At 36.6% G+C, this 16,256-nt stretch overlaps 1 protein-coding gene across 4 annotated transcripts in view; it reads left to right on the top strand.

Moving 5' to 3' along the window:
• The window catches only part of Wwp1 (WW domain containing E3 ubiquitin protein ligase 1), a 140,544-nt gene that overhangs the window by 36,078 nt on the left and 88,210 nt on the right, over positions 1-16,256 (top strand). For all 4 annotated transcript variants that reach the window (XM_035439975.1, XM_027403574.2, XM_027403571.2 and 1 more), the window contains exons 4-8: positions 4,296-4,434; positions 4,987-5,111; positions 10,749-10,886; positions 10,978-11,044; positions 13,689-13,873. In XM_035439975.1, coding sequence (XP_035295866.1) covers positions 4,296-4,434; positions 4,987-5,111; positions 10,749-10,886; positions 10,978-11,044; positions 13,689-13,873 — 654 coding nt within the window. The remainder of the gene's footprint in view (positions 1-4,295; positions 4,435-4,986; positions 5,112-10,748; positions 10,887-10,977; positions 11,045-13,688; positions 13,874-16,256) is intronic.

Raw genomic sequence — 16,256 nt, 5'->3', positions numbered from 1 at the left:
CCTTGTTATTGTTTGTTCAATGCTTTATTAAACCATCAGGTGTTCTAGACAGGCAAAGCATCACAACTTCACAGAGTTAAACAACTGCAGCATAAACAAAAGCAACACATCTTAACATTGTTAACTGAATGTTCCAGCACATAAACAATTGTACCATACCTTAAAACAATATTCTACAACAGCTTTGAAATTGCCTCCACTAAAGAAATTAGTCAATTACTTAAAATTTTTTGCCTCAGGCAAGTTCTTAGGAAAAGAGCAAAAAGCAGTTAAATTCTTTGCCAAAATTTCACACAGATGGCCATAAGTCTAGTTGCTAATGTTGTTCCCCTCTGAAACACCTTTTAAGCTGGGCTTCCGTGACATGCATTGTTCTCAGCATTGCTGTCTCCCCAGTCTTGCTAGGATGGCTCATTAACTCTGCTTACAGTCTTCAACTACTTTTCTAGCTCAAAGTTTCAAACTTTTCCAATTTCCTCTAAAACCACCTGGTCAGGTTCTTCACAGCAACAGTTGACTCTCTGGTACCAACTTCTGTATCACTTTTCTATTGCTGTGATAAAACATCATGGCCAATGCAACTTACAGAAGAGAAAGTTTATTTGAGCTTAATAAGAATCCATTGTAGTGACAATAGCATGGCAGCAAATGGCAGGCATGACATCAGGAGCAGGAAGCCAATAGCTTATATCTTCAAATGTAAGTACAAAGCAGAGAGAATTAGTTTAATTTAGTTTTTGTCTCTTTTTAGTCAAGCTTTTATATTGCTCTGGAACTGTATAGCCAGGGCTAGTGTTCACTTTGTATTCCTCCTGCCTTAGTTTCCCAAGTACTGGGACTACAGTCATGTCCATCATATTGCTTTTTCCTTTTTTGTTTTTGTTTTTTTGTTTTGAGACAAAATCTCTCTGTAGGGCCTAGGGTGACCAGCCCCATTTAGCCCCCTACACACTGGAATTACATGTGTGTGCCCATGTCTCTTCTTTATTTCTGCTCTTAATCTATAGCTGATTGAAGGGAAGAAGCATACAAGAACAGTATGCTGTGGGTGTAGCTCCATGATACAGTGTTTTCCTGGTGTATGTGAGGCCTTGAGTTTCATCTCAGCTTCTAAAAAACCAACCACCCAGTCAACCAATAAATATCCTAGGAATAGGAAAACCATGATCTAAAAGTCAAACAGAAGGTAACCCACTGTAATGTGATAATTTACTATATCACAAACATAAGTATGGTAGCATGCAGAGATAAGTAATTTTTAGTATTGTAGATTTTAAGATTTCCAGCTTCAGAAGCAAAGTTTGCAAGGTATATATAGTGTCTCATGGTACCTTAATTATACTTTAAAATATATTGATTTTTTACATTTATGTATGTGCATACATGTTCCAGGGATTGAGCTCAGGTCATTAGACTTGGTAACAATTGCCTTTACTCACAGAGTCACCCCAGGGGCCTTAATTTCACTTAAATTGTGTCTTTAGAGTTTGTGATGTGCTCTTTGGTGATTTTTCTCAAGGATTTAATTATTTATGGGTTAACCTTTTTTTTCTTGTTTTCAATTGTTACTATCTTATTTATTCTACTCATATTTCTTACATCATTATCATACTGTCTAGCTATTTTCATTTTATAGTACATAAATTTAGAGAAGTCTTTAATTAGCTCCTATTTTATTCATATTTATGCAAATTCCCCCCATTTTTCTCTGTGTCTACCCCAATCACTCAAACTCAGTAATTTGGTATTTTTGTTGTAAAATGACATATTAAATTGGTGATGATTTAAAACTTTTATGTTAAAATTACCAGATCTAAGAATATATCAAATCGTTTCCTTCCTCTTTGGTTTCCATCATTCAAGTTTTATGGTAATTTTCATGTGGACATTTGTTATTAAATGTTTTCAGGAGTGTTACTGTTACTGGGCCTTTTTGATTAAGGAACCCCATCCAATGTCTTCTGATTTCCAATATTTACATAGTGTTTCTGTGAAGGGCATTTCAAGTATAACACCAAAGGTAAACCAACAAATGGGAAAATGTAATTTATCCTGTTTCCACTAATTAGAACTCCTGTTTAAGATAGTAGCATTGACTTTATTTAAAACTATTAATTTTATATGTACTGTTGAGCCACCATGTTACAAATTTTCATGACATTAAAAAAAAGATATTTTAAAAAATCTGTTGGGGGGGGTCTGTTTACAGCTTTTAATACTATCAAGCACTTTGCCAAATAAAAATACCCAGTGGGCATATTTTGAGCAGGTCTGCAGTTAACTCATTAGTACAGGTAAAGTCACCATACTGGATGTGGGGAATTTGTTGATGATCGTGCTTTTGCATGCCTTCACTCACCAATCCTAAGAATTGGGTATTATTGTTCCCCTGTTTTTCAGGTGAGAAAATGGAGGGGCAGAGCCGTTAATTGACCTCCTTCAGGTCAGGATTCTAGTAATGGCAAAGTTAAAACCTGAACCCAGATATAAATTACACTTGTATGCTTTTAATATGATCCTGTATTGCCTTCTCTTTGCTTACAGTGTGTGGAAAGATAGGACTTGTATGTATCAAAGAAATAACTTTTATTTGGAATGAAATCTTCTATATGGGTAGTTTCTTGAGAAGTAACAAGTCTGGCCCCTTATATCAGTCCCTTGGTGGTAAACTTAGAGCAACTTGCAACACTGAAGGTTGAGAATGAGTTTTAGTAAGACCCTCACAGTAGCACTTCAGACATGATGTTAAACATGGTTTGCACTCTGTTGTCAGTATTTTAATAAACATTTGTTTAAAATCTTCTTTGATATTCTTTACATATTAATAGAGGGGTAACTATTTCACACTTTACCCCTATCATTATTTTTCACTTTGTATTTCATTAGTTTCTTTGACTAATTTCTTTCAGCAGAATGGAAGCTTATGTTGCTTTATTTCTTATCTTAGCAATTCATGGGTGTGACATGGGTACTTTTGTTTTGTCATCTCAGACCCAGGATAGTTAGAGTGAATTGGTTACAGAGGTGATCATATGTGCTGTTTTCACTGGTTGTTAGTCAGTATTTTGTCCTGGAAAACTGGACAGTTCTGTGTTTGGAATAGCAGTTGCAATCATTAAAAGCACATGTTTAAGCTAAATTAATTCCTTATTATTTTGGGTAAATTAAAGATTCCCTTTCTGTAAAAGGCTATAATTAATTTTTATCTCGTGATTACATTTTGATTTTCAAAATTTTTAAATAGATAAGTTTTTGATTGAAACTATTTTTTCCAAGTAAAACATTCAATAATTTATAATAAATGGGCCACAGTTATATAGTGAATACCACCTATTCATTAGTAAAATGAATTTAGTAAAAATAAGGCATTTACTTTTCTCACAGTCCTTCTTATAATTTGAAATTATATTTAAATAGCAGGTAAAGATAGAAACCATTCACATATGGTAGTACACACTGATGACTCTCTGAACTTGGGAAACAGATGAAAGAGGCTCGTGAATTCAAGTCTATGTTGGGTTACCTTGGGAGAATTTTATTTAAAATGTATATCAATATGTAAATTAATAGACACACAGATGTCAGATGCCATTGTTCTTTGACAGGAGTGTAAAATGATGAAACCACTTTGGAAAAATAGTCTGGCATTTATTCAATGGAGACTTACTGTGCTACCCAGCAGTTCTAATTTGTCCAAGGCAAATGAAAACATGTCCACAGCAAAACTTGCACATGAATGTTTATAGAAGTCTTAGACATAACAGCTACAAAATAATTTAAATGTCTTTCAAGTAATAGATAAGTAAAATGTGGTATATCAATGATGGAATGGTGTTTGGCAGAAAAAAGAATGAAGTATTGATGCATGCTGCAACACTGATGGAACTTGAAAGCATGTTAAGTGAAAGAAAGCAGTCGTGAAAGACTGTGTATATGATCCCACAACATGGAATTTTTCAGAACAGGCAATCTATAGAGACAAGTTGGGGGATGCTGACAGAAGATAGGGAAATTATTACTTAATGATCAGTTGGTCTTTTGGAGAATTAACAAAAATGTTATTTGTACAAGTCTGAATCTATTAAAAATTAATTATCCTATTCAAATGGATGAATTACCTCAATAAATTGGTTACTGAGAAATTCAGATGGCTTTAAGACATTAGTAGCTTCTCCTTTTGCCAGTGAGACATGTACTAGAGGTGGAAGAAGACTTCTGTGTATAGGTTTACTAGTTGGCAATGCTATGATTTTTTTTTTTTTTTGGTTACATAGCAATTATTGTTTTCTGTTAAGTTTCTAGTGCCAAACTAAAAAGAAAAAAAAACTGGTTTGGAACAGCAATATATACTGAAGTCGTTGTAGATGGAGAAATTAAGAAAACAGCAAAATCCAGTAGTTCTTCTAATCCAAAATGGGATGAGCAGCTGACTGTGTGAGTATCTTATGTAAAGGATACAAAATCTTCAAGCCACATGTCCCATGTTTTGTATTTTGTAGAATGACTTGAAGTAACAAGGTTTTTTTCTTTATCTGACAAAGAATTTAACAGATGAAAATTTTCATTTCACTTTTCTCAGAGAAGAAGCACAATAATTGTGTTTTTGTTTTATAGACAGTTATTTCCACATGGCCCTAATTTTCTGAATGTTTGATAAACACTGAGTTTATCAAATATAACTGCCAGTTATTCTGAACAGCTCTAGAAATATGTTCCCACAGGAGAGGTTTTTCTGAGGTCTCACCAAGACAATCAGTGCTGTGCTGCTCAGTGGGTTGCTAACTACAAAAATCCCAAAGTAGTTTTTAAAGTCATAATGTATTTGTAAATATTTGTTATATTCAATTATGATCCAATAAGTTTACTGTTTCATATTGTACTAAACTGAATTCATGGTTTTAGGAAAACCATTGAAATAGATAACTTAAAAGAATTAGCACATTCAGTGATGCCATGTTTATTTTTGTTATAATGTTATTCATGCAGAAATGTGACCCCACAGACCACCTTGGAGTTTCGAGTTTGGAGTCACCATACTTTAAAAGCAGATGCTCTGTTAGGGAGAGCAACAGTGGACTTGAAACAAGTGCTAATAACACACAACAGGAAATGTAAGTGGCCTTCTAACTTTCATTTCTTTACACATTATTTCAGAGACTTTAAACATATCCTTCTAAAGTCCAGAAATGAGATATAGTGTGTTTATAAAGAACTTACAATTGCCAGTGGTTGCTTTCAGAGCTGTGCTATAATGTACAGTGGGCAGAATTTCCCCATCTTTTCTCCACACTGTAGATCGTCTACCAGTTCTTTGATACCAATTACCACCACTCATTTATTATTTACTTGTGAACTTTAAGACCTAGTTCAAGCATGATGGTATATGCCCGTAATTCTAGGTTTCAGTAGGTCAAGGCAGAAGAATTGTGAAATCCAGGTTAGACCAGGGTGAATAGATAAATAGCATGTCCTCTCCCTCCCCTCAAACAAGACAGCCCCTCCCTTCTGATCCTGGGGATCAAACACAGGTCCTTATGCATACTAGGCAGGGACTTTTTGCCTGTGTCACTGTGTCACTGGCCTTTGATCATATTCTTATTTTCCTTGACAGTGACAACTTTATTCAGATCAAATATTTTAGCATTATAATTTTTCAGTGATAACCAGTTCTTTCTAAAAAAAAGTGTGGAGAAATGAAAAATCAGAGGAGCACCCTTCTGGGCAACACAGTAGAGCTGGCCCTCATGGTATGGGTGCAGGTGAGCCACCCCTAGGACCTGAGAGCAGGAGAACAGGCCCTGCCTCTTCTCCTTGCTGCCTAGGGTGTCTAGTTGGGGCAATGCTGCAGAGCTCGCTCTGGTGGTGGGGAGAGCTGGTGGGCTGACGAACCCAGCTACCACCCAGGCCCAGAGCCAGGGCTGAGTTGGCCTACTTCCAGCCTCCATCCCATCTATGATCTGCTGGAGCATGTGAAGGGGCTAGTCCTGCAGCTCTAAAGCTTCAGTATCTACCTGACACATGTCAACAACAGGATGTCCAAAAGGAGTCACAATGAAGGCCCAGTATTAATGATATAGTAGAAGCCAGATGCCTCTAACCAGACCAATGACTCATTGCAATGAACACTTGGAAATAAAGATGTGTGGACTAAAGAGTATACTGTGTCACTCTACAGCTTCCATAGTGTGATATGTTTTTCTTTTAAATTATCTTTTCTTTTCTTTTGGTGAGAAGTTACAAGAGCAAAAGTAGATATGAAGGGACAGGGAGATGAATGAGATCAGGATGCATGATGTGAAATTTACAAAGAATCAACAAAAAAGTTTTTTAAAAAAGGAAAAATAGGGCTGGAGAGATGGCTAAGAGGTTAAGAGCACCGATTGCTCTTCCAAAGGTCCTGAGTTCAATTCCCATCAACCATGTGATGGCTCACAACTATCCGTTATGAGATCTTGTGCCCTCTTCTGATATGCTGATATACATGGAAGCAGAATGTTGTATGCCTAATAAATAAATAAAATCTTTTTAAAAAGGAAAAAAAATCACAGAGGAGTATAGAAATTATAATTCTATCTAAAGATAACCACTCAATAATTTGTTCTTTTTTCCTTTCTTCTTAGACATACTTTTCCCTTGAACTTATCATCTACTTCTCTTTTTAAAAAAATCAGCACTATACTATAAATGCCATAGTTTCATGATTGACATTTTTTGGCATTGGGTTTCTTAAAGAAGTTCAGACTACAGTAATGTTAAGCCTCTTGTCAGTATGTACAAAATTTTGGGTGTATATACATAGATTTATAATTCTTTAGGAAGAGTTTGTGGGTTTAATCAAATCTTAAATTGGTACTTATTGAAGATTTAAAAACCAGAATTCTAGTTCATGACATATTTTAAGGAAGCATTTCACAAGTTTGAATGTCTCCTTGGCACAGGGCCCACTCATCTCTGAATTGTGCCACAAGTACTGCTGAAGGGACACTAGTTCAGGATTATTTTATTTTTACATTCTATGTATGTGTGTCTTTGTGATGAGAATATGTGCATGTGAATGCAGGTGCCCCAGGAGGCTAGAGGCTTGAGACCTGATGTGCGTGCTCAGGTCCTCTGCAAGAGCAGTACACACACTTAGTTGCTGCCCTTCTTTCCAGCACAAGAGCTACAGAGTGGCTTTTACATTGTTATTCCTTTTTTTAATTTAAATTCTTTAATTACTGCTCATATTTACATACCCATCCCCCACTTCCCCTTGCCCTCCCATCCTCCCATGTTCCTCCCTCCACCACCCCCACCCACTCCTCCCCAGGGATAGTGAGGCCCTCCACCAAGTCCTTCAAAGTCTGTCATATTGTTTGGGGGAGGGCCTAGGCCCTTCTTGCTGTATCTGGGCTGCAATAGTGTCTCTCCATAGGGAATGAGCTCCCAAAGGCCATTTGTGCTCTAGGGATAAAGACTGGCTCCGTTGTTAGAGGTCCCATACATTGTTATTCCTGATATTGGGCAGTGTTCAACAGTTCACTTGAAGTAATACCTCTGTTGACATTTGTGGATCTTTGTCTCATTTTCTTAGCTATTGTTTTCAGTAAGTCCTCAAAGTTGGGACCAAAGATGTCTCTTAGTAGTGGAATACTTGCCTAGCATGTGCAAGGCCCTTGGCTCAGTCTCCAGCACTTTGCAAAAACAAAAACGAAACATTGGTTTGCTAGGTTGAATTTAAAATGTCAGTACTTAAAATGATAAGTTGATTTTTTTGTTTTGTTTTAAGTTCCTTCACAAAGTCAGGTTAGTCATTGCCCCAATTCCACAATGGCAGTTGGTGCCACTTCTTCAGACAAAGGAATGATAGGAACAATGGCCAGGCCATTGAGGATAAAGACCCTCCCCTGCCTCAAGATAACCTGTTTCTTGGGTAAAAGCCAGAACTGTCCTTGGGCTTCTTAGTAGTGTCATCTTTGCCATAGGCTAGAGATGGTTAAAGTGTTTAGGGACTCAGATCCCTGATGTGATGCCCAGATAGTTTTAGAGTTACTTCTTCAGAGGGGGAAATATGAGAGTAGCAATGGGAAACATTTCTGGTTAGTAGAATAAAATCTCTGATCTGGATAGAGACCTAACTGTCAGTTGGGCAAGTCAATCCCTTGGCCAAGGTACCACCCCTCAGGAAGGAGGGATTACCTCTAAGAATTTGCTTGCTTTATTACCCCTTTAAAAGTATTGTACTTTAATTATTAGTACTTTTCCTTCCCAGAATTCCTGATCCCACACATCCCCTCGAAGCTAACATGAAGTTGCCATGTCATTGAATCTGCCCACCTTTGCAGCTTTTCCTTTCTCTTCTTTGTGTCTCATTATTTTGGATGCTGGTCAGCACCTAAGGATGCTTTTCTAATGTCTTGGACTTCCTTACTCTTCCTCTAAAACTCCCTAACTACCACTTGGCTACCTGATGCCCTTAGGCAGAGATCTCCATGCTGGCAATGCAAACAACATGACTCTTCCTTCTAGCCTCTATTTTTCTCTTGTGGGCAACTGCTGAGATTTACAACTTGCTTGCCCTGGGATGTATTTCTATTAAACTCTAATAATATTATCCCCTAGCTTCATAAAAAAGTTCCATCTGAAAATCCACATGTAATTGAAAGTTTTTTTTTTAACACTAGGAGTTTTAAAGAAGGAAAATATATTATGTATGGTTTATGCTAATTTAATTATCTGCTGTTGCTTGACTTATTTTGGACATGTCATTTCTCTTGGTACAGAAATTAATAGGCTTTCTGAGTTTATATTTTCTTACCTGGGTTCTTATATCATCATCTATGTTCCTATTGCTATACATTTAGATTGTTTCTAACTCTGTTCTGAAGGTTAGACTGTGTTAAACCCCCCCCATATAAATATTTAATCACCTAATCTCCATGTAAAGTATCTTATGCAGTCATCTTTGAGGAAACTTGTAATGCCAATATAATTTGAGAGGAAATCCTAATAAATTGTATAAATTGAGGTATTTTACCTACTTGAGCAGAATGTGCTTAGGTGAAAAATTCTTTATAAACATTTGTACAGTAAGCAGAGGGCTTCAGAAAAAAAGCAGTAGTATCCTATGTACCTGTCATTAAATTTTTATTGTTTTGTTCGGAGGCAGGGTCTTACTATGTATCAAGAGTGCCTTTAAACTCATGATCCTCCTGTCTCGCCTTTTGAATGCTAAAAGCACAGTCATGTTCCATCATACTCAAATCTTAAACAACTGGAGGCTTTTTTCTCACTTGAGTCTAGAATCTAATCAAGGTGATGATATGTTGTTTTCTTCTGAGATTTCTTACATTGATTTGTAGATAATCCTTTCCCTGTGTCTTCATATAGTTTCTCTGATGCATATATCTATGTCAGTAAATTTCTACTAATAGGGCAGCATTTGGGAGGCAGAGGCAGGCAAATCTCTTGAGGCCATCTGTGGATATAGTGAGGTCTAGGACAACCAGTGCTACACAAACCAAAAAACAACCACAAAAAGGGAAATCATATTATCTCCATATTGAATAATAAAATGATCACTGATGAGTTTTAAGGAGAATTATTTTTCTAAATTCTTAACTGACAAATTATATTTATGGAGTAAAAAGTGATTTTATGGTTTATGTATAAGATTGAGTAACCAAATCAAGCTAATTAATATGTCTGTTCAAGTATCCTTGTTTGTGATACATATTTAAACTTTCAGTGATTTTTGAACTTTACAGTACATAATTATTTACTAATTCACCATACCATAATGTATTTCAAGCATGAAAGCCCATATTCCTTTTGTATATTTGAAGTGTTACACTCTTCCATTGTTGTCTTTACAAATCCTTTTGATTTCCAAGTAAATTTAATTTATAGTCTGTGGGATGGAAGTTGAATCAAAGTAGTTTTGTATTTAAATCAGAATAGATTTAATGGGAGGGAAGTATGTGGTCTTCTGTAAGAAACATCAAGCTGTCTTCACAGTGTATAGCACATTGAACAACTACTGTGTTAGGTGTGGGTCTCCTAACTTTCTGTGCAGCTTTGAAGTAGGTCTTTGTGACTCTTGGCTACTCTTGGTTCCTTTTACTTCCTTTTTGTTTTGTTTTTTGTTGTTGTTGTTTGGTTTGGTTTGGTTTGGTTTTTGGTTTTTTGAGACAGGGTTTCTCCGTGGAACAGTCATGTAGACCACACTGGCCTGGAACTCAGAGATCTGCCTGCCTCTGTCTCCCGATTGCTGGATTAAAAGGTGCATACCCTTTTGATGTTCTCATTGTTCCATTTTGTAATGAAAAGCGAGGAAACTGAGGCTAAATAAAGCTTGAACAACAGCATTGTATTGGCTAGTAAGTGGCAGAAGTGGAACTGATAACTAAGACATTTGACTCTCAGGATGAAATTGTGCCTCTTCCATGGGTCTTCAGGCTTCTGCTCAGGAACAAGCTTACACAGCTGTTGTGCTTAGTGTGTAAACAGTATTAGCCTATCCTCTGAAGGTTACACTGTGCAAAGAAGCAATTAAAGATGATGTCACAAGTGTGGAGCTGCACTGTCCATGAATGGAATTATTCCTGTTGTAGTTTATGCAAGGTCTACAGATACATATGCAAAGAATTACTTCCAAATGCAGCAGTCAGGTTCTGAAATACAGCAGTTCTTGAATCAAGGTATCTCTAAAACATAACTCTGTATGTGGCAAATGTTTTTAAATTAGAATTTTCTTTTTTTTTTTCTAGTAGAAAAAGTGAAAGAAATATTAAAACTTTCCTTGGAAAACAAGAATGGCATAATGCAAACTGGTGAATTGACAGTTGTGCTTGATGGATTAGTGATTGAGCAAGAAAATCTAACAAACCACAACTCTTCTACACCCAGTAAGTTGTGCTTATATGTTTTTAAATTTAAGTAAACAAAGTTGACAAGGAATATGTTAACAACTGAGCTGCTTTCCTTCCTGATGTTTAGTAGAAATACAGCAGAATGGTGATGCCTTACATGAAGATGGAGACCCTTCAATACAGACAGCTGCCAGGTAGAGTGCTTCATTTTATTCTTTGTGGCAACATGTTACAGTATTTCCCAGGCATGGAGTTGGTTTTTAATTTACTTTACTTTCTGTTAGCTCCAAATTCGTGATCTTCCTGCTTCAGTTTCTTGATTGTTAGGATTATATTATAGGGTGGAGTTGGGGATGTTCAGGATCTTATGTAGTCCAAGTTGACTTCAAACTTACTGTGCAGTTGAAGATAATCTCTAACTTTGGATCCCCTTGCTTCTGCCGCTCAGCTGCTGAGGATAAAGGTACATAACACACCCGATTTAGAAGTTTAACCTTTTCCTTTTTTTCTTTTTCTTTCTTTGGGGTTTTCCAGACAAGGTTTCTCTCTGTAGCAGCCCTGGCTGTCCTAGAACTCACTCTGTAGACCATGCTGGCCTTGAACTTAGAGATCACTTGCCTCTACTTCCCAAGTGCTGGCATTAAAGGCATGTACCATCCTCAATTTAGTATTTGTCATAAAATTTAAAAGCCTAGCCAGGGCTACATTAAAAGACTGTATATCAAAAACTATCAAAATATATTAATAGATAACAAATTTAAAAGCTTCAATATAAAGATGTTATTTGCCCAAGGAAAGAAGCTTTAAAATAACAGCTTGTTAAGATATAACACATAAGAAGATCACTGTTCTGTCCATTTTCTGTAAACAAATGCTTCTCTTAAGTAGCATAATGTTTCAACTATTCACTTACGCTATGGAATGTGGTCATGCTTCCTTTTGTATTAATAATGTCTTTTCACAATTAGTATTTATAATTTGTTGTTTAATAGAGTGAGTAGAATGGGAGGGAGACTTTAGTGATTTGGCATTCTCCCATATTTCACAAGATAAATGCTCCACAGATTATGGGCACAGAATTCATCCTGCCATTCAAAACCTCCCTGCTATTCACATTTTGTGATAATTAAGAGATGATTTAAGCCATATAAATGGAATGAGAGTATATAATAGTTCAAATATGGTGGAATTAAAATCCAAAAATATAAAAATATATTCTTATATAATTGACTTGATACATCTAGGAAAATACTCCAGTAAGAGGCAAAGTACAATCTTTTGAACTTTGCACTGTTACTGATAACGATTCTTAATTGCCGTTGGATGCTTCTCAGCAAAGCAGTTGGACATGTTAGATATGTGGCATACTCCTGCAGTTTGAGATACTTGGGAGGTTGAAACAAGAGGACAGCAGGTTTGAGGCATCCTGGGGAGCTCAGTGAAATCCTGTCTCAAAACAATAGCTGTGAAAAAGGGTCAGGAATACAATTCCTTGGTAGAACGTTTGCTTACTATACATGGAGACTTGGGTTTGATTCTCAATACTGACTGTTTTGTTTTGTTTTGTGTTTTCAGTTGGGAGTCTAGCCTTTAGCAGTTGAGCTATCTCTCCAGCCCCCTCCCCAATACTGTTTATAAAAAGCTTTTGAAACTATGCTTTCAGATTGTGTATTTGCCTTAAAGAAACAGTCTCCTGATTATAATTTGCACTGAGAAAAATTGATGACTGAAACAGTGTAACAGTTTGTAGATTAAAAAGCATTAATGTGTTTAAATTCTTAAAAGTACAATTTTAGATTTTAAAGGAGTTTAAATTACTACTGTTAGTACTCAGGCATCTGTACTGGCCTGCCCTTGGGGTTCTGACAGGATACACCCTCAGCTGCAGCCACTAAGAGCACCACCTGTGCATATTCACTACACTCCCTTTTAAAAGGACACTGCCCACCTTTCATCCTCCTCCTCCGAATTACTCCTGGTCCCCCCTTCCTCTCCCCTGCTGCTGCTGCTCCCATCCCACAGGCCAGTCTCCCTACTCCCCTTTCCTTTTTTATGATCCTTTTTCCCTAATAAAAAACCGCTCTGATTGAACCCTGTCACATTTTGTCTTTCTCTCGCACTGCTTTTCTTAAGTTAAAATAACTACCACCTAAAAGGTAATCCTGTGTTGTACATAGTTGCTCAGGCCTGTAATGCCAGCCCTTGAGAGGCAGAAGCAAAGAGATTTGCTTGCAAGTTCAGGCAGGGCTGGCCATAGTTACACAATGATTTCTAAGCTAGCCTGGACCTTCTAGGAATACCTGTCTTAAGACAAAAACCACCAAAACTACTATTGTTTTATTTTATGGTAGTACATCTTCCTTTTGAAACTGAGCCCTGCAGTGCCAGGGACCTTTCAAAGACTTCTGTCACTTAGACTTCTAGATCACTGATTCTGGATGTCTGGAATGATATGAAATCAGAATTATCTAAATAGAATTGCAAGGTTAGAATTAGTTTTGGGACATTTCTTATACTTTCATGAGCCTTTGAAGCTACTCTCGGAGCATTTAAAGTAGCCTAATATTCTTATTTAAAATATACAAGTTGAACAGTTCTTAAAGGCCTAGATACACTCAGAGTACTTGGTGTGTCTGCCAGTTTGGACACTTACAACTGAAGGTAGTGTAGTTAAGTTGGGAACTGCAGGCTGTATCTTTTTCTCTGCTCTATCTAGCACTCCACTGAATGTTAGAAAGTCAGGGAATTTTTTTATGTAAACTCTTTCAGCAGATTGTTTTATTGTACTTAACTCATTGAAGTTAGAATTTTGTTTTATGTTTTTGTTTTTTTTTAAAGGTTGACTGTTGAAAGTACTATTGGAGTAGATAATCATGTACCAACAAATACTGTTGTTTCCAACTCATGCTGTTCACATGTAGTTAATGGAGAAAACACACCTTCATCCCCGTCTCAGGTTGCTGCCAGACCCAAAAATACTCCAGCTCCAAAACCACTCTCATCTGAGCCCGCCAGTGACACAGGTAACCTAGTGAAACTTAAAGAAGTTTATGTATTTACACCTCCATTTCTTTTGTTATGTTATCATTCTTAATTTCTGTAATATGAAGTATAAAGTTATGATACTTGAAGTTTTTTCTAAATTTAAAGTCTTCTGGATTATTTAGAAGGTATTCCAAAAACAGTTGAGAAATCACAACATTTTACTAAGCAAGTGCTAATATGATGTAAGATTCTTTCTTGGTCTTTAGGCCACAAGATAATATTTAATTAGTGATATAAATATTTTTGAAGGTAAGCCAAGACTATGTAGAGATGCACAGATTAATATAAATGTGTTAATAATTAAGAGAGAGCTAGCCAGTAAGAAGCCTGAGCCATCAGCCAGTTTATAATTAATAGAAGCTGCTTTGTGTTTATTTGGGACTAAATGGCTGCGGGACCAGGTGGGAAACTCTGTCTAGAGCTACCATCTGCTGTGTATGTGCTAAATGCCCAGTATCTATTTACCAGCTACTCTCCAAATCCTTCTTTGGGATACGTACTAGTATTTTCCGTTTGCTCTGAAGGAACTGAAGTGTGGAGGGGCTACAGGAATTAATATCCAGCTCTGTGGCATTCAGCTTTATACTGCCTCCTGTTCACATTTAGTTACAGCTTCTCAAAAGGCTTATTTTTTATATTGAGATAAGCTTCATCGACTGTTCTTCCAACCTTTTCACCTGCTGTGTTTGTCTTAAAAATAGTGTTAAGTGTCCTCATTCCATTTATTTTAAAGGGCTTTTGTGTTGGTAGCAACCACTTAGGTGATGTCTTTGTGTGCTGGCTCATACCTTACTCGTAGAATTAATTCAGATATCTTTTCAAGAAGTGGGCATTTCCTGTTCTTTTGGGTGTAGGTGTCAAGTAGCATTCCCCAATCCCCTTTAAGGAGGTGGGTGCTGGGTGTTGCCAAAAGTTCTGATAGATAGGAGGCAAGTGCTTTATCATTTAATTTCATTGAACATCATCGCTAATATTCCTTTTTTCAATTCAGGACTCTGAGCCAGCTTTGTTATTGGAATTGTGATAATGAGTATGGAGTCCAATATACTCTCCTATTCACCACCAAATCTTTGCTAGATCCAGCTAATGCTGGTATATACCATTGAAGATCTTGAACTGTTAGCTCAATAAACTTCTTTTTTCCAAGAAGTTATTCTAATAAACCTGTAATTCAAAGTTTCTGAAATATCCAGATACTGGCAGTACATGCCTTTAATCCCAGCACTCCAGAGGCAGAGGAAGGTGGATCTCTGTGAGTTTGAGGCCAACCTAGTCTATAGAGTTAGTTACAGGACAGCCAGGGCTACACAGAGAAATCCTGTCTCAGAAAAAAAAAAAAAAAAAGAAAAAAAAAGAAAGAAAGAAAGAAAGAAAGAGTGTGTTTGTGTGTATGTATGTATGTGTATGTGTGTTTTGTAAATTCATTTGAACTGGCACAAGGCTATTTGTAGTTTCTGCTATGATTGGTTTCTAACCTGCTTGGGTATTATTGTGATATATAATAATGCATATGCCACATTACTGTTCTAAATTCTAAAACATGTATTCTGGAATACGTTTGTCTCCAAGGGTTTCAGATAATGGATGTGGGCTAATTCTAAGGAGTTCAAAGAAATGATAACTTCCCATCAGAGGTAGTATTGCACATGAAGGCCTTTTCTCCCTCTTGATTAAGAAGATTCATTTGACAAGTTTAGTGGCCATAAATATTTTTTTCTAGATTGCAGTTAGACGATGAGATAGTGAGGAATAGAGTCAACCCGAAAAGAGTAGACTTAACCTGCTAAAAAGTGACAAAAATATCCTCAAAGTTAGCATCTCTATGTACAAAAGTGGCTGATATTCTTAATTAATTGCCTTATAACTCATTTGTAAAGGTTAAATGAAATATTAAATCAAAAATATCTACCATGGTTCTTGGAAAGTGGCATTTAAGAAAATACTATATTCTTTTCCACTTTAATCCTCTAACTTCTAGTATGAGATAACTGTTCTAATGTATAATTAGTATTCTATATATGTATAATAGATAAGTGTGGTATGGTATCAGACAAACTTATAGGTATGTCATACTTTACCCCCATTTTTTTATTAAGAATTATGGATACTGAGAACACTGCAGAGAAATGTTTGGGAAGGTCCTATGTACTGGCTTCTACCAACACTTAAATACGCCTGTTACTGTAGTAAGTTACCTGTCAAGAAACTGGTGCTAATTCACCTCAGAGTTTGTCACTGTGAGCAGTTCTGCCTGCTTGCTTTGTGCATGAGTGCTTCACAGTGTATTTCATCTAACTACCATTAGGGACAGACCTGGGATGTTCCTATAGGGCTGCCTCACAGGCTTTCCCTTTGTAGATG

This window comes from Cricetulus griseus, chromosome 2 (assembly GCF_003668045.3).
Source record: "Cricetulus griseus strain 17A/GY chromosome 2, alternate assembly CriGri-PICRH-1.0, whole genome shotgun sequence".
Taxonomy (NCBI): domain Eukaryota; kingdom Metazoa; phylum Chordata; class Mammalia; order Rodentia; family Cricetidae; genus Cricetulus; species Cricetulus griseus.
Note: the sequence above shows the minus strand (reverse complement) of the source record. Positions and strands in the feature narration are given on the sequence as shown.